Source organism: Pogona vitticeps, chromosome 3 (genome assembly GCF_051106095.1).
Source record: "Pogona vitticeps strain Pit_001003342236 chromosome 3, PviZW2.1, whole genome shotgun sequence".
Lineage (NCBI taxonomy): Eukaryota > Metazoa > Chordata > Lepidosauria > Squamata > Agamidae > Pogona > Pogona vitticeps.
The window spans coordinates 89392460-89411525 of record NC_135785.1 but is presented as its reverse complement, the minus strand read 5'-3'; the positions used below and the strand labels follow the sequence as shown (position 1 = coordinate 89411525).

The 19066-nt window shown below is 40.0% G+C and overlaps 1 protein-coding gene across 1 annotated transcript; it reads right to left on the bottom strand.

Annotated features, from left to right (window-relative positions):
* Positions 1-1563: 1563 nt before the first annotated feature.
* Positions 1564-18411, bottom strand: TFAM (transcription factor A, mitochondrial). The gene is made up of 7 exons (XM_020783172.3): positions 18144-18411; positions 17090-17217; positions 9369-9439; positions 8403-8552; positions 5330-5425; positions 3329-3385; positions 1564-2227 (listed from the first exon to the last, which is right to left on the bottom strand). Exons 1-7 carry the CDS (start codon positions 18203-18205, stop codon positions 2081-2083), a joined length of 711 nt encoding a protein of 236 aa, XP_020638831.3. The 5' UTR covers positions 18206-18411; the 3' UTR covers positions 1564-2080.
* Positions 18412-19066: the final 655 nt, after the last annotated feature.

Sequence of the window (19066 nt, the reverse complement as noted above, 5' to 3'; positions counted from 1 at the left end):
AGCCTCTTCGCCAACAATGGTTAGCAATTTGAATTCCCCGCATTCCCCCCCTTTTTCTGTTCGTAACTCGAAGCTCTAGTCACAAGTAGGAGTAAAATTTTGCGGCTTGAGCTTATCATAACTCGAAATGGTCGTATGTCGGGACATTCGTAAGTTGAGGCACCGCTGTAATTCATATGAGAAAGACTGGAACAAAAATCAACTCATTTGAAATATGGTGTTGGAAGAAAGCCTAACAGATAACACAGATAGCCAGAAAGGCAGAAAAATGGGTGCTCAATCAAGTCAAACCTGAGCTCTCACTACAGGAAAAATGAATAAACCAAGGTTATCCTACCATGCACATATGAGTGTACAGAGCTGAACTCAATTTATTTATTTAATTATTTAATTTATACCCCACCTATCTGGCCCACCGGACCACTCTAGGTTTACAAACTTAATTAGTTCTGGAACTCCGGTTGTAACTCAAAATGGTTGGAGGCAATATTGCTGGGAAGGGGAGCATAAGAGGACCTGACATGAGACAGATTGCCTCAATATAGGAAGCTGCAGCTATTAGTTTGCAAGACCTCAGCAACACTTCCTGGAAAAGCCAACATTGCTGGGGGTGGGCAGTAAGGAGAACCACCTAACATGAAATACTGTTGGTTTGCAGGATCTGATCAGAGCTGTTAATGATAGGACATTTGAGAAGTCATTAACTCATATAGGCATACACATCAGAAGTGACTTGAATGGCACATAGCATCTTTGGAGTTTTTCTCACAATTACCAAACACATGTATAGTTACAATATGGGTGGAATATGCACCCAAGCTCTGCTAACATCAAGGTAGACCATCCCCAGCCACAAAGAAATAAACAGTAATTTCAAAGCTTAAAGTGCAGACTGTCTGCTACACCTGTACAAAATTTGATGCTGATCCAGTCTAATTTCAAAGTTAGAATTGTTTGGGCTGCCCCCATTTTTAGAACTGCCTTGTAGAATGTTGATTTGTTTTATCAGCACAAGATCACTGCTACACTATTGTGCAGCTATAATGCTTCATTTGTAGAACTGGCTGCCTAAATTGCAACAATAAACAGCAACTAGACTCTTCACCAACATCTGAGAAAAACTGGGTGAATTGCCAAGAACTGCTGGACTTAACATCTAAGAGCAACTTTCCTGGCCAAAAAAATATCCTGCATTTTTGGACTTTAGGTTCTTCACACTGGTACAATCCTGACGAAGTGGTGTTTAATCCATAAAAGGTTGTTTATTGTGATGATATTTTAGTGGTATATAAAGGTATCGCCTATTTTTGTATTTGTATTTTGTTATGACCACATGGCTGCCCCTTTATTTCTAAAAGTATCCTAAAACAGAAAAAGGGACCCAATGTTGTCTGATTGATCTACAGTAATAAAATGCCCTCCAGTTACCCATGCACACACCCAGAATCTGCTTGAGAAGGTTTCCCCAATTCTTTGGAGCAGACTGGGGGTGGAGAAACCCCATTTCATTGACAGCACAGGACTTAATTGTTACAAAAATTGGATGAAATAAAAAGTAAACTGTTTTGTATAAAAGTTGCTATTTTATTCTGAGCAGTATAAATAATAATCTTGCGAGACACATATAAAAACAGATAAAAGCACTATTGAAAATTTGTAGCTCAGCAGTTTTTAATTACATGGCTGTAATCAGCAATATACATGCATCCCCAGTGATTCCACAAATTATTTGTGTGAAACAGATTTGCAGCCTATATTCAATTCTAATTCCAAATAAGCCAAGGAAATAATATTTTTACACACATCATGGGTTTCAATACAAAATGCTTTTCATTCAGAAGGTAACATTTATTTTTACATTTAAGTAAACAAAAAAAATTCCTCTCGTGTGATCAACCACTGCTTAATTTTTCACATACTGATTTATTCTACCTGTTGTTGAGCTTCTACAAATGTAAAACACCCATTATATAGCAGTTTTTCCATAAATGGATCACTAGCTTTCAAACAATGAAACTACATTTTATAATTTATTCCAATTCCTTAGCTTGTACATTTTTTTGTGGTACAATTTTTGAAGTCATTTTTTAGTTCTCTCTGTCAGTATTTGTCTTTTGCTTCTATAACGTACAAGATCTTCATGTCCAATTTCTTTCATATGCTCCTCCCACGATGTGATTTCATTTTTGTAACGAACTTTATCATCCTCTGCAAGCTGCAAATATGCCTTAAAAATAACAGAGAAGTCAGGTCCACAATGAAACACTGATTGCACAAGCAACATTTTAAAAGGGGAAGGAAACCACCTTAAAACCACAGAAGGCATTAATTGGACTAAGATATTTACTTCATGGAAGTTTAGACATACGTGAAGCATGTTAAGATTGCTCATCAAATAGGAGTTACAGATTTATTTCAGGTAGGCACATGTACAATCAAAGATCCAGAATTTACTAGGTCATCCTGGTTTTATTACACAACAAGCATTGTTGATCATTCCTCTAACAAATACATGCTTGTTACAATGCAAGTTTCATTTGTAGCTTAAAACGGTATTAACAGCAATGCTCAAAAAGAAGTTTGCTTGTACAGTTCCTTAGAAATATAAGGCATTTAAACCTTTTGGGGTTAACAGCACAACAGAAAATGGTTATCTGTATTTGATATAAATGCTTAAGTCAGCATCTGAAACTGTTTCAATCATATCTGAAAATTAAGATACTGATTCAGTTTTTAAACCTTTATAGGAAGAAACTGCTTGATTCACATGTAACCATTGTTTCAACTGCATGATTGAGTCTGCAAAAGTCTCAGGCTCATGCTGTCTGCTCTTCTTTTTTCCAACAAGCCATGGGGAAACTGAAAAGTTCCTGTTTTGAATTTAAAATAATAATTGTCTGACACAAGCTGTGAAATGTTTCCACACTTCCCAGTCTCCTCTCCTGTCACTTGTCCCAGCTTCTGCCAACCTAGCAGTTCGAAAGCACATAAAAATGTGAGTAGATAAATAGGTACCACCTTGGTGGGAAGGTAATGGTGTTCCATGTCTAGTCAGTCATGCTGGCCACGTGACCACGGAAATTGTATTTGGACAAACACTGGCTCTATGGCTTGGAAATGGGGATGAGCACCGCACCCTACAGTCAAGGCACGACTGGACTAAATGTCAAGGGCAACCTTTACCTTTATACTGAATCCTTCCACAAACCTGATTCCACGTGTATGAGACATGCTGCTAGAGCATCTGGCTAGAAGTCATCATGGCAGTTTCCCAACTTAAAGGTCAATTTGCTAGCATTTAAGACAGGATCTTGAAGTTTGACAATACCTGTTTTAGAGAAGTGGGCATTTTCTTCCATTCGTCAAATAAATATTTCAGCTTTCCCTTGAAGATAAAGAAAACATATCAAGAGTATTTAGCTAAAAGAGGTTTAATGGTATTATCATATCCCAAGTCTTTATGTACATACAGACACATCAGTCTTATAAGTCCTTTAATTTCAAAAGGCAATTTTTCAGCCTTTATGGCTTGAAAGATAAATTTGAACAAGAAGGTAAAATATCAACTATAATTTTTAATGTCATAGAAGGTGCCCACCCAATGAATTAGTATGTTTTTCACACAAAACAGAAGCTCCAGGAGAGCAATTCAGCTTGGGAAAACGGAGTGAAGGTTTTCCCCTCAGTGTCAAAGCAACAGGATGAATTAAACTAGAGACAGTATTGCATGATTTGATCATGGATCTTTTGCTGTGTCACAACTTGATCAGAATTTCAGTATTCATTGCTTCATTAATTCATACCCCAGACCTACTGGAGTATTCCACCCTGTAATTATGCTGCCACCAACCATTCCCTGTAAGGAGTCACACAGACCAGGAATGGATTTTAATAAATAAAAGAACAAGGTTTATTGAAACAACAAACAGGGTAAATAAAAGGATCAGTTAAATAGGAAACTGGAACGTGGCGTAGCCCCAATCACACACATACAACAGCTTGGTTCCCACGGAACACTTTAAGGTAACGCACAGACCCTGAACCTATCAGTTCTGGCTACCTAAATAGAAACCTGAACCTATCAGGTATGTACTAAGTGACAAACAGTTGTACCCAGTCTGACACACAGACTCCAACTCCTAACTCTAAACTTCTCCACACCAGCTCCAAATATATATATATAGTACAGCTCCTCCCCCCTGATGTCCCGCCTTCCACTCCCCATAGGATGGAACTTTCCCTCCAAACCCATGACAGACAGGTACCATCAGTGCTGTATGTGACAATATGAAAAAGCTCTTTACTGTACTACAATTAACCAATATAATAAATGTATTATACAGTGGTGCCCCCGCATAGCGAGGTTAATCTGTTCCGGATTAACCATCGCTATTCGGAAACATCGGTAAACGGAATAGAAAAACCCATTGGAACACATTAAACTTCGTTTAATGCGTTCCAATGGGCCCCAAACTCACTGTTCAGCGATGTTCCTCCATAGCACAGGCATTTTCACGCCCTCGGTAAGCGAGGGCAGGGCGCGAAAACGCTGTGCGCGGCCATTTTGGGTCTTCCGGCGGCCATTTTGGAACTGCTGAACAGCTGTTCCCCCCGACATCGCAATGCGAAGATCGGTAAGCGAAACGCTTACCGATCGTCGCAAAGCGATTTTTGCCCATTGGAACCATCGGTATGCGATCGCATTAGCGATCCCAAAAAATGGATCACTATGCGAATTCGTCGTTAAACAGTGCACTCGTTATGCAAGGCACCACTGTATTAGTTAATGGTTTAATAGAGATACAGTAACTTAGTTGTTACATTTTCATCCCACTTTTCCACCAATGAATTCAAGGTGTTGTATATGGTTCTGTTTTCCACTTTATTCCAATAACAACTTCTGAGGTTGGTTAGGCTGAGATAATTTAGATGTCCCAAGATCATCCAGCAAGTTTTGTGAACAAATGGGGATTTGAATCCAGGTTTCCTAGGTATCTAGCTGTGGAGCCAGAGGTTGGGAGCTCAATTCCCCACTGTACCTCCCTGACAGGGGCTGGACTCAATGATCCATAGGGTCCCTTCCAGCTCTGCAGTTCTAAGATTATTATTAAGTCCTAGACCATCACCCTTAACAACCATACCACACTGCCTCATAACATACATATTACAGATCTGCAACTCCAATTTGTACTAAAAACTCTTACTAACATCGGCACATCTAGTATCACAAAGGAGCAAGAGACTCCTCCTTACTTCTAATTTAGTTCCCAATGCAGAAAATAAGTCATACTTTTCTGCTGTTAAAACAATTAGCCTCCCTCTAACTTACCTGAGGTGAAACTCCTTTAGCTTCTTGGAAATGTTCAGCCACAAAAATGTTCAAGGCACTACGAGGTCTTTTAGGTTTTCCAAGCATAGCTAATTTCTATAAAGACAACAGGGCGTCAATAATCAGTTCCTGTAATCGAAATTAAATTCAGTCACAAAACACACCCATACATACTTCTATGACTAAATTCCAGAGAGATTATTATAACCCAAGTGCCGTACACATAAACAATGGCTGATTTTTACCTTGTTTTGGCAGTCCCTCACACCTAATGAAGCTCTGGTGGACTCTCACCTTTCAAGGAAAGGCTGTCAGCAAACTGTTTATGGGAAATACTTCACATGTTGCCTAGGATCACAGCCTATAACCAGATATGCTGATTGTGACAATTGCCCCACGTCACTCCTGTCAATCATATTCAGGACCTCATTTGCATCAGCTGAGAGAAGTGGAGGGGCAGAGTCAGTGGATATAAGAAGGTTTGGCAGAAGAGTAGGAGAGATAGAGAATTTGCAGAGAGAGATAGTCAGAGATAGTGAGAACAGATACTAATAGAGATAAGCTGGCCAAGATTAATAGACAGAGCAGGTGGTGATAGAGCAGGGAATTTCATGCCCTGACCAAAAAGCCTGAGGAATCTTATTCCCAATTGGGGGCTAAATTAGTTCAATGTTTGGAGAAGTGGATGGAGCGTGAGAATGTCACTTCTTTAATATGTGGCAAGATATATGATATTCTACTGATTTGATTGTATGCACTGAATAAAGAACATCTGTGATTCTGATTAAAGTTAATACACTTCAATAAATAAGTTCTTTTGGCAGTAACCAGACAAGTGTCTGACTAAAGTTCTTTATACTGTATATTGTGGATAAAGAAAATCCACTGGTGGCAGTGAAGAAAAGAGGGAACATCACAATTGATATCTGCTGGTGGGATGACAAGCAAGGGCCACATGGTAAACGTCATACTGATTTTCCAAGCAGAACACCAACTTTTTAAAATCTAAAATACATTATAAACTTTAGGTAACTTTTCAAAGTCCAGTGATTCATTTTCACTGTAAATGAGAGAACAATGGCAACTCATAGTTACTATGCTATGTTGTTTACTACTTTAAGGTCAAAAAGGAGCAGATATACTTTCTCCCTCCCTCTGCCTCTCTCTCTGCTGTCTCCTAAGCATTATGGAGCAATTCAGTTGAAAGTCCTGGCTTCAGAGGTCTTGAACAGATAAACATATACTTACTGTAATGACATAGTAGAGAGAGGGAACAATAGGACTAATGTCTGCTACCGACCACCAACATGGCTACATCTCACAGGTGATATAATATGATTAAAGTTTAGAGCAGTACCATTAAAATTATCACACTGAGCACAATTTTAGTTACCAAGTACAGATGACAGCACACTTTTCAAGATCCAGTTTTTGAAAGTTTACAGAATTAAATGAAAACACAGGTGTGCAGCTTGAGGGTGCTCTTATATTTATCTCTGAGTTTTAGTGCCCAGGTTTTAGTGGTGACCAGGAATGAATTGCACAATTAAAACTAATGCATGGAGAGGTCTGATCTGCCTTTGTTACACCCCAGCTCAATTACTGCAACACACTCTGTGTAGAGCTGCCTATGCAAAGTGCCAGGAAACTTCAGCAGGTTCAAAACACAGTAGCCAGACTGCTAACTGGGGCTGGTCACATGGATCACGTAACTGCCATGGGTGCCAATCCATTTTCAGGTAGAATTCAAAGTGCTGTTTCCAATTTATAAAGCCCTAAATGGCTTGGGCCGAAGCTATTTCAAGGACTGCATCTCCCTTTATGAGCCTGCTTGAGTGTTAAGATCATCAAGAAAGGCCTTTCTCTCAGCCTCACCACTTTAACATGTGTGTTTGGTGGGTACATGGGTGAGGGCCTTTGCTTATGCTGCTCCCAGACTCTGGAATTCACTCCCACGGGAGGCTAGCCTGGCCTTATCTTTACTCCCCTTCCATAAGTGGCATCTTTACTGTCTCTTCAGGCAAGTTTTCCTTTAGTGACTAGTTGCCTGAGTGGGGTTTTAAAATGGGACTGTTGTGCCTCACTGCAATGAATGTGTTTTGGTCTTGCTTATGTTTTTTAGGATTCTATTCATTCGATACTTTCTAGTACAGTGGTGCCTCGGAAGATGGTCACTCCGTTTAACAACTAATCCGCATTACGAGGTTTTTGCGATCGCAAAATGATGTTTTGAATGGGGGAATTTTGCTGCACGATGATCGGTTCCCTGTTTCGGGAACAGATTTTCATTTCCCGACGATCAAAACAGCTTATCATCGGGTTTTCATTCTACTAGGAAACATGTGGGTAAAGAACAGTAGGTAACAAGTAATCACCTATCTATCTATCTATCTATCTATCTATCTATCTATCTATCTATCTATCTATCTATCTATCTATCTATCTATCCACACACACACACACAAAGTCGAATTCTGCCAAGTACACTGACCTAACAAAAGCTTTCTTGTGTTAATGAAGAACATATTATATTACCTCTCAAACGCAAATACTTATACCCTATCTACCAAACATAGGCATTTCAGTTTCATGTGATAGTCAGAATCCTAGTCTGGATTTAAGCCAATGTCAATGTAACAGAGTAAACTGCAGTAGCAAATTGTTGCTAACAAATGAGTTGTCACTCACATTCCTAGTTTTGTGTGGTTGTATGACCGGTATGTGACCAGATATGAAAATTGCAACTTGCTAATTAACAGCAATCCGCACAATTACACTTATGCTATAATAAATCTACAAACGGTTTGCCTAGTATCAGATTCTAACTCTCTTGGTCATTGACATTTCGTTTTTGTGTCGTTTTCTTTTGTGTGGTGGGGCTGGGCCAAGACAAAGTAAAGCAGAAAGAACCACCAATGAAAAGGACATACAACTGGCCAATGTGCTAGTTCCTATATACTTTGCACACATCTCAAATGAAAGCAACATGTTTTATACTGCAGCTTTAGGACAGAACAAATTATAAATTGTCTCTCACACACTTTGACAGAAAACTACTCTTTTAAATACTAACCCTCTTTTTTATGTTTGCTCTTCTTTTTTCCATTTTCTGCATTTTCTCTTCTTTCAAAGCTTTCTCTTGAGCAGGTGTTAGCTGAGCTTTGTACTTGGCCAACTGTTCTTTGTAGAGTTGCATTTCAGCTTCTGCAGCTGTTTCATAAGTCTATAAATAAAAAAATATATAATTTTACAATATTTATAACAAGAATCATGGTTTTGCAAATAACAGAACTTCAGACATTAAAAAGAAAAAAGTGATATACAGTGGTGCCTCGCATTACGATGTTAATTCGTTCCAGCGAAATCGCTATAGAATGAAAACATCGTAAAGCGAAATTAAAAAGCCCATAGAAACGCATTAAAACCCGATTAATGCGTTCCTATGGGCTTGAAACTCACTGTCCAGCAAAAATCCTCCATAGCGCGGCCATTTTCGCTGCCTGTGCAGCGAGAAATCCGTCCCAGAAAGGAGCAGGGAGCTATTTTTTTACCCAGGGGCCATTTTGAAACTGCCGATCAGCTGGCCGAAAATCGTCATTTTGCGAGAATCGGTTCTCGAAGCAGGGAACTGATCGCAAAGCGAAATTCCCCCTTAGAAAACATCGTTTTGCGATCACAGAAACTTCATCGTAATGCAATTTCATCGTTAAACGGGGCGCTCGTCTTGTGAGGCGCCACTGTAATGTTATTCAACAAACATTTCTTCTCAAAACAGGTAAGCAAGATTTGTTGTATTTTTATGCCATCAAGCCAGTTTCAATATATTGTGATCCAAATAACATTCTTGAAGTATGTGAAATTTTCAAGGAATGTTTTCCCATCACCATCCACCAGTGAGTTTCCACAGCTAAACAGGAACTTGAACTGAAGTCTCCAGTCAGATACTTTATCCATTGCACTGACTTTCAAATTAAGATTACATGGAACCTGAATTATTTTCAGTACTGAAGAATAAGGTAAAAAGCAGAATCATGCTTACTTGTTTTGCAGACGAAGGTAGCTCCTTCCAATCAAATGCTATCTTTCTGGTTATGTCCAAGATACCTAAACCTGCAGAATAAAAGAAAATCAGATAAAAATATGAAAGTTCTGTCACATTTGTAACATTACATGGGCACCCACAAAGTCAAGTTACTTTAGCACTCTGTGGGGCTGGGAGTACCCGAAGAGGCACTCCTCAGAGTGTACCATCCACCTCCCCAACCAAAGACAGGTGATTAGTTTATTTGCAGATGACCTATTAATAGAAAATCCCTTAAGAGTGATGGATAGGGTAAAATTACATTTAGCAGAGTTTGGAGAGATAATTGGGCTACACGTAAATTGGCTGAAATCAGAGATAATGATGTTTAATTTTAATAAGGAAAAAAAGAATAACAGGAAAATTTGATATCAAGGTTGGGAATTTAATCAAGTATTTAGCAGTATATATATACCAAAGAATCTATCTAGATTAAGAGAAGAAAATTTTAAGAGATTGAAATGTGAAATGAAGAATAAGTTGGATGATTATAGGAAAAGCAAATTATCATGGTTTGGCAGAATAGCCACGGTTAAAATGAAGATTTTAACGAAGGTTAATTTTTAATTTACAATGTTACCAATAGAACTAACTGAAGATGAGATAAAATATTTGCAATTGAGGATTAATAAGTTTTGTAATGGAGATAAAAAGGAAAAAATTAACAAGAAGAGATGGCATAAGGCAGTGGTCCCTAACCTTTTTACCTCCATGGACCGGTTTAGCATGAGGGCATCTGAGTGAGCATGGGAGGGACCATATGTGCATCCATGTGTGTGGGGGCGGGAGGAGATTTGTCTCCGTGGCCTGGTCCTGGCAAGACCATGCACCGGGACCGGTCCACGGACCAGGGTTTGGGGACCCCTGGTATAAGTCTCAGAAGGTAAGAGGGATGGGACTTCCTAATTTAAAGAATTATTATGCTGCTAACCAGTCAGGCCATATTGGAGATATTGCACATCCTAATAAAGTAATATGGTGCGGTTTGGAGTCAACTGAGCTGGATCTAAATTTTGAGAATATTATATTTTAAAAATAGAGGTAAAATAATTAGTAATCCATTCCTAAAAATGTTGTTAATTTGGAATAAGTACAAGAATATGCGTAGTCCAGTAGTATCACCACTATGTCCAGTGATTGAATTGGAAACTTTTCCTAAGAAGCTGAAAAATCTGGAGTGTGTGTTAACAAGACAGCAAGTAACCAGATTAAAGGATTGGGTAGAAAGGATGGGGAGTAAAGAGCAAATAAAAAAAACATTAGGACAGGAGAAATTGTGGTGGTTTAGTTTGATGCAAATTAAACTAAAGATTGGGTAAAAAGACTGGTTGAGGAAAAATTGTAAATATAGGGAGATTACAGTTTGAGGAAATGTTACTACAAAAGGAAAATTTAGCAAATAATAAAGCATTGAAAGGTATAGGTAATAAAATGCATAAATATTAATTGGAATATGATATGAGGGAAAGGATAAAAACTGAGAGATGGAAGAAAATATGGGACATAAGAATAGTGAAATCCATATCTATAAATGATACCGAGGAAAGCTGAAACTATATTTTAAATTGACTAATGAATTAGTAATTGACAGTACATTCATTCGGAGGAAAACCAAGCCTCGGAAGAATTCGACCCTGAAACGTTCACAGATAACCCTTAGCAGAGAAGAACACAGGCCTCAGAGAAACTAGGCCCAGACAATACATAGACATAACAATAGATAAAGGGAAATAGATACTCTACGGCCCAGACTTTTAGGCACATCCCTGGTGCATCATAGACACAGGTCAAGGAATGATGGGGCATAATATATTTTCTTACATTTAACCAATAGATTAGCATAATTGCTATTAATTATCCAATGAGGAACTGGATCCAAAGTTGGGATACAAATGACCAATAGAACTGTAGTACTTTAATGATTCTTTGTATCATATAAAACATCTGTACGCTGTATTCTGGGGGTCTTTCTCTACTTTTAAGAGAAGTCCCAGCTGACATTTTCTTTGCTGCTATTCAAATAAAATTGGGCCTTTGGTTCAGCTGATTCCTTGCCAGAGAATTTTAGAACCCAGATCTGGCCAGTAACGTAAGAATTAAAGAAAAATTTTATATGATTGTTTAGCGATGGTATCCAACTCCAGTGAAATGAAACCAAATAAATACAAAATACTCTATGTTGTGCAGGAGGAGATGCCAGAAAACTGGTACAGTTGTGCCCCACTTTACGATTGCCCCGCATTACGACAAAACCGCATTATGATGACGTTTTTGCGATTGCTTTTGCGATTGCAAAATGATGGTCTGAATAGGCTTTTTTCGCTTTGCGATGATCGGTTCCCTGCTTCGGGAACCGATTCTTCACAAAATGACGATTTTCCTACAGCTGATTGGCGGTTTCAAAATGGCCGCCGGGTAAATAAAATGGCTCCCCGCTGTTTTCTGGGACAGATTCCTCGCAAGACAGCCATTGAAAATGGCCATCCTATGGAGGATCTTCGCTGGACGGTGAGTTTTTAGCTCATTGGAATGCATTAACTGGGTTTTAATGTGTTTCAATGGGTTTTTTATTTTCACATTACGACGTTTTCGTTCTACAGCGATTTCACCGGAATGAATTAACGTCGTAATGCAAGGCACCACTGTACAGTGGTGCCTCGCATAACAGGCGCCCCGTTTAACGATGAATCCGCATAGCGACGATGTTTTTGCGATCGCTTTTGCAATCGCATAACAATATTTCCTGTGGGGAAAAAATCGCTTTGCAATGATCGGTAAGCTGTTTCACTTACTGATTTTCGCATAGCGATGTTTTTCCCCAGCTGATTGGCGGTTCCAAAATGGCCGCCGAGTAAAACAGGGATGGATCCCTTGCTTACTGGGCAGCCAAAATGGCCACCGTATGGAGGATTTTCACTTAAAAGGTAAGTTTTAAGCCCATAGGAACACATTGAAGGGGTTTCAATGCATTCCTATGGGCTTTTTTATTTCGCATAGCGACAAATCCGTATAGCGATGATTTTTGCTGCACGGATTATCATCGCTATGCGGGGCACCACTGTACTTATTTTTATATGTGGTAGGAATGTGAGAGTGTGATGAAATTTTGGCAAATGATATTTGGGGAAATAAGAGAAATAAGCAAATGAAAGGTAGAACTATGTCCTAAAATAGCACTTTTATCAATATTTGATAAGGTGAAATTATAATTGGACAACTATAGAATTAATCTCCAATTTAGTTACAGCTGCTAGATTAATTATAGCCAAATACTGGAAAACAAAACATAATTTTCAATTAAGAGAATGGTATACAGAAGTATGGAATACAGCTATCAACGACAAATTAACATGTAATATTAAAGTAAAGAAAGGAGTGCTTAAAAGACATACTTTTGCAGAACTTTGGGGAGATTTAATTGATTATGTATTAATAAAGAGGAAGGGAAGAGCACCATCGCAAGAAACATTACAATTTGGGAATGGGAATCCTTGAAATAAAGGAAAAGGTCTAGTTATCCATTGGTCCCAGTGGGGGGAAGGGAGCATGCAAGAAGCACTTGAAAATATTAAATATGTATCCACCATTAGAGGCCAAAAGTCTTTAGCTCTTTAGATAACTTTACTCTCTTTTGCTCTTTGTTAAATCTAGAACTGTCCTTTCACAGTTCCAAATCTGTGATTTCTGTGAAGGGTCACTCTCAACCAAAATGTAACCTTTAAAAAGGATAGATGAATTGAATCATATTCATTATCTGTATTTTTCCTCCTTTCCTTGTTGAAATTTCAATTTCACAGTTTTAACAGAAATCTTGTTGATCCTTATATCAATCTATAGTGTCTTCTTAGGCATCCTTCAGTCTCGAGAGACTATGGTAACGTGCTCTGTATCGAGGACTTGGAACAGCATCTAGTGTGGCTGAAAAGGCCAATTTGAGAGTGACAATCCCTTCCACACTGAAGACAAATACAATCTGTACCCGGTCCAGCTCCCTGATTTTGCTGCTTCCGGGACTGCCTCTTTGCCTCGGCCTGCTGGACAAGGGTCTCTTCAAACTGGGAGAGGCTGCGATGCAGAACGCTCAGATGCCAAGGTTTCCCATCTGTTGAGGTCCATTCCGAAAGCCTTCATATCCCGCTTGCAGATATCCTTGTATTGCAGCTGGGGTTTCCCTCTGGGGGGATTTCCCTGCACTAATTCTCCATACAGGAGATCTTTTGGAATCCGACCATCAGCCATTCTCACAACATGCCCAAGCCAATGTAGACGTTGCTGTTTCAGTAATGTATACATGCTGAAAATTCCAGCTCGATCTAGGACTACTCTATTTGGAACTTTGTCCTGCCAGGTGATACCAAAAATGCGTTGGAGACAATGCATATGGAACGTGTTCAGCTTCCTCTCCTGCCGTGTACAAAGGATCCAGGACCCACTGCAGTACAGGAGTGTGCTCAAGACACAGGCTCTATAGACCTGGATCTTGGTATATGCTGTCAGCTTCTTATTCAGCCATATTCTCTTTGTGAATCTTGAGAACATGGTAGTTGCTTTCCCAATGCATTTATCCAGCTCAACATCTAGGGAGAGAATGTCAGAGATTGTAGAGCCAAGGTACACAAAGTCATGAACAACCTCCAATTCTTGCGTAGAGATGGTAATGGAGGGAGGTGAGTCCACGCCCTGCCCTATGACGTGTATTTTCTTCAGGCTGATTGTTAGTCCAAAATCTTGGCAGGCCTTGCTAAAATGATTCATAAGTTTTTGGAGCCCTTCAACAGAATGGGCAACAACGGCTGCATTATCGGCAAAGAGGACGTCCCGCATGCCTTTCAGCTGGACTTTGGTCTTCACTTTCAATCTAGAGAGATTAAAGAGCTTTCCATCTGATCTAGTCCGGAGATAGACACCTTCTGTTGCAGTTCCAAAGGCATGATTCAGCATGACAGTAAAAAAGATCCCAAACAGGGTCAGTGCAAGGACACAGCTCTGTTTCACTCCGCTTCGGATGTCAAAGGGATCTGATGTTGAGCCATCAAAAACTATGGTGTCCTTCATTCTCTCATGAAAGGACCTGATGATGTTGAGGTGGACATCCAATCTTGGGAAGTATTTTAAAAAGGCCATTCCTGCTAAGCAGATCAAAGGCCAATCTATAGCGTCATTCCATATCAAATCAACCAATGCATTGAACCTTGATGTCATGGAATTGTTTCATTTTTAGTACATTTGTACCTTACCATGAGATGTTTAAAAAATTGTTTTCAGATTTTTTGGTCCACCCATTTCTGAGATATTGCATTTTCAAAATTGCAAAAAAAAAAGAAAAAAAGAAAAAAAGGAAAAAAAAGCCAAAATTCACTAGCCACCATAACTTCAAATGTCGTTTAACAGATATCTATGATAGTAGGAATGTGGTGATACTGCAGGCTAAACTGTAGAAGCCTCTGTGCTGCAGGGTCAGAAGACCAGCAGTCTTAAGATTGAATCCATGCGATGGAGTGAGCTCCTGTCGCTTTGTCCCAGCTCCTCGCCAACCTAGCAGTTCGAAAGCATGCAAATGGCAGTAGATAAATAGGTGCCACCTCGATGTGAAGGTAAAACGGCGTTCTGTAGTCACGATGGCCACGTGACAACGGAAACTGTCTTTGGACAAGCACTGGCTCTACGGCTTGAAAACGGGATCATCACCGGCCCCTAGAGTCGGACACGACTGGACTCAAAATGTCAAGGGGAACCTTTACCTTTATATGATAGTTACAGACCTGGGACAGGTGATATTTTAAAGCTTATGAATAGGGCTTTCATTTGATATACAACATGATGCAATTGTACATTTTCAAAAAATGTACACATTAAAAATTTAAAATTTGAATTTTCGGGAAAATTGTTTTTTTTGAAGTTTTTAAAAAAATAACACTTAAAGATTCATGTCTTGTAACCAATGAATCCAAACTTCAGGCTGGTATCTCACTGTTATACAAAACTTAAATTTTCTTGGCCGTGACAAGGATTTAACCCCCGAAGTCCTTTTTTTTACAATTCACATTGATAAAATTGTGGTAAACTGAAATGAATCAAAAAATACTGTAACATGATTTTTACAATTTTCACAGTTTTAACAGAAATCTTTCTATGTGTATCAACCTATAAAGCATCACATACCTTACGATTAAAACACATACAGTGGTGCCTCACATTACAAGCGCTCTGTTTTACGACGAAATCGCTTTACGTTGAAGGTTTTGTGATCGCAAAACGATGTTTCCTGTGGGGGAATTTCGCTTTGAGATGATCGGTTCCATGCTTCTGGAACCAACTGTCGCAAAGCGATGATTTTCGGCCAGCTAATTGGCGGTTTCAAAATGGCCGCCGGGTAAAAAACATGGCTTCCCGCTCTTTTCTGGGACGGATTCCTCGATGCACAGGCAGCGAAAATGGCCGCACTATGGAGGATCTTCGCTGGACGGTGGGTTTCAAGCCCCTAGGAACGCATTAATTGGGTTTTAATCCGTTTCTATGGGCTTTTAAATTTCGCATTACGACGTTTTTGTTCTACAGCGATTTCGCTGGAACGAATTAACGTTGTAATGCGAGGCACCACTGTATTACTGTATGAACTTTTACTGCTAGTAGAAATATGTATAACCAAATTTAGTGGAATTATGTATGTCAGGATAAGAACAAGCTCAAGAGTTCAGGCAAGCCAGGAGAAACAAGCAAAAAAAATCATGAAAAGGGCTGTTAGACATTAAACATTTTTCAAACTAACACAATGCAGCTGAACTTACATCTACATTACAATACTGTCTGGCCCTCATAATAATTATAAACAATTTTTTAAAATTATGAATTAAAAAAGTGACATCAACAAAAGAATGTTAGGAACTTGCTTTAGCCTCGACTCAGAAAGACATGGTAAGATTCTGGAGACTGCTAACAACAGCAGAAGCAAGAGTTTCTCGTGATCTAGAATAGATTCTTATGTGTCTGTTGGATGTTGGGAAGAACACTGTTTAAAATTACTCAACAATACAGGAGATAAAGCCTAGTGTCCCAAATTACCTCCCAACCTTCTACCACAGTTTCCATCAGTTCCTGTTACAGAAATAGCTTCAGTAAACAAGAATAAAATTTCATTTCCCCCGATATACTCAGATCTTTCCAGGACTGATGGGATCCTCTTTTAGCCGACTTATTCACCCACATGGACATATTCAGTAAAATCCCTACAAAACAGGCATTTTCAACAATTATGCCTATTTACAAGGAAAACAAAACAATCCTGCTAATAATTATAATCCATAAATTTGAAGCTCTGTGCAAGACAACCCCTTCAGAAAATGGTAGTATTGATAATTGAAAACAATTTATTAGCTCTAAAAAAAATCAGTTTTAGAGTGCAGCATTCTACTTTAATCACATTTTCCATAAAAGGATTATCTAGGAAGCTATATGTCACCTATGTCACCTTTACTGATCTTAAAGCAGCATCTGATTCTATTCCAAAATACCATTTATGGGAAAAACCGATAAACCTTTATATAGATCTCAGATTGAGCAAATTAAATATCTACATACTAACACTTGCTTGGAGGTCAGCATTTCCGACCAACACAGTTAAAACATTTGACTTAAAGCAGCAAAAACACCACTTGTCACATTTTCTATGAATTTCTTACCTGGATTTTGTTTCCTATAAATGGGCTGCTGGTCTACAAAGAAGCGAAGGTAGGCTGACAATGGCTTCTTTGGACGATTATCTGAACTTACATATTTTGAAAACCATTTATCCACAGGGCACGCAGCACTGCATGTTAACAGAAACAACATTATTACTGAATGCACTATTAAAGTAATAATAAAAGAAGCTCTTTGTGCAGAGCATTAGGAGGCAACAACCGTGGGGACAATACTCTAACCTCTACTGCCTGTGAACAGCAATTCATTGAGAGATCAAGCTCTTGCAGCATGAACCCGACACTTTTTTTAAGCACTCTACATATGTTAGTTTGCTCACCAATGAAGTAATCATGCAACTACTCTGTGTGTGTGCGCGCGTGCGCGTGTAAAATTGGCAAAATCTCACTTATCTTGAAAGCTCTATTAGGTTCATTAAAAGTCGCTTCCCAACTCCATCACACATAACTACTTTAAATAACTGACCCACACTCCTCCAACACGCACACATAACTGACAAAAATAAGCTATGCATCAGATGCACGGTGCTCATAAAAACCTGTGTATCAATAAATAGGTTAAAATTTTAAACTGCCGCAACAGTTTTGGGGTTGGTTTTTTTTTTTTTTACCTGAACCCGGCTGCGCAACGGCATACATGTCAACACAGAAAAAGAAAACCAAACCACTGAGTTTAACAGGGCACATTCTCAAATACTGCAAATGGGCAGAAGACTGCAGGCTGAGTGTACGGCGGATCCCACAACCCGGAAGGATTTCCGTTTAGCGAGCAAAAGCTCGGACACAAATGCACCTCCAACAAAACGACTCTCACCCGTGCCAAGCACTCTGCCCCTGGCCCTCCTCTCCTCCAGTGAGACCAAGGCAGACGAAGCCAGACGAGGGGAAAGCGAGGGAAAGGTGGCCGGGCCGGGAGACCTGAAGGGAGGCGCAAGGGGAGCGAGGGGGGGGGGAGGCACAAGACCCAAAGCCTTATAAGGAAGGGGGGGCAGAAGGGGATATCAACTGTATACTTTCCTCCCCCAGTAATCGTTACCTGAGGATATACCGCGGCCGAGGCAGAGACGAAAACACTCGGGCCAGCAGCGCGGCCGCCATTTCGCCTCCTCCTCCTCCTCCTCCTTCACCCCCTCCCCCGTGAAGGAAAGGAATCGGGCCTTCTTTCCCTCCTCGCGGCCGAGCCTTAGAAACCTCGCGCTCCCGCCGCGCACGGCATTGTGGGGGAAAAAGCCGTTCTACTGACTGCAGCCGGGCACGCCGCTCTTTACAATCACGCGGCACCGCGCCCGGACACCCTGCGGGAAAGGGTGAAAAGCAAGCGTCGTGGGCAGCCCCCACTTCCGGTTCCTGCTGGAGTAACGGGGGGGAGGGGCCTTTTGATCTGGTTATCCATTCCGACTTTGGTTGGCGATACTACATCGCTTGGTAGCCAGTGGTGTCTGTAGCCAAAGATGAATGTGTATACACCCTCTTTGGAAAAGCCCAAACAATAAATAAGACAAACAGGCGGTGGCACCTTAAAAGACTGGCTGTTACAATTTAATGTGGGCTTTCGCGGACATGTCCACTTCTTCTGGATGGAGTTCACGTAGTAAAATATTCATGCCTGGCTTTAAGGGACAATGGTGTGTGACTGCATGTCATACGTGCAATAATTTATCACCTGTCTGGTGGTCAATTCTTTTTAAGTCTGGCTCTGTAAACATCTCCACAAGAACGTACTTTTCCTCGCATGCCCTGAAGGGGACTTGTCCACAAAAGGTCATATTAAAATATAACACCTTCAAGGTGCACACCACGTTTGTTTGTTTTTTTAACTTTTGGTTGTGCCCGATATGCTTGCATAGTATGAAGCGGCTACCTCTCGGGGGAAAAAATGCAACTCGCGCAGACGCAAAAAAAAAAAAAAAAGCTCCGAAGTCTCCAGCGCGGTCATTTCTCAGACTTGAGCATTTCGCA

Excerpts from the sequence above, each read along its gene's own strand:
- TFAM (XM_020783172.3), bottom strand. The coding sequence starts at position 18,205 with ATGGCGGCCGCGCTGCTGGCCCGAGTGTTTTCGTCTCTGCCTCGGCCG. Across the intron at positions 9,440-17,089 it reads TTATAGGAAACAAAATCCAG|GTTTAGGTATCTTGGACATA; the intron begins GTAAGAAATTCA and ends TTTATTCTGCAG. Across the intron at positions 2,228-3,328 it reads TGCCCACTTCTCTAAAACAG|GCATATTTGCAGCTTGCAGA; the intron begins GTATTGTCAAAC and ends GTTATTTTTAAG.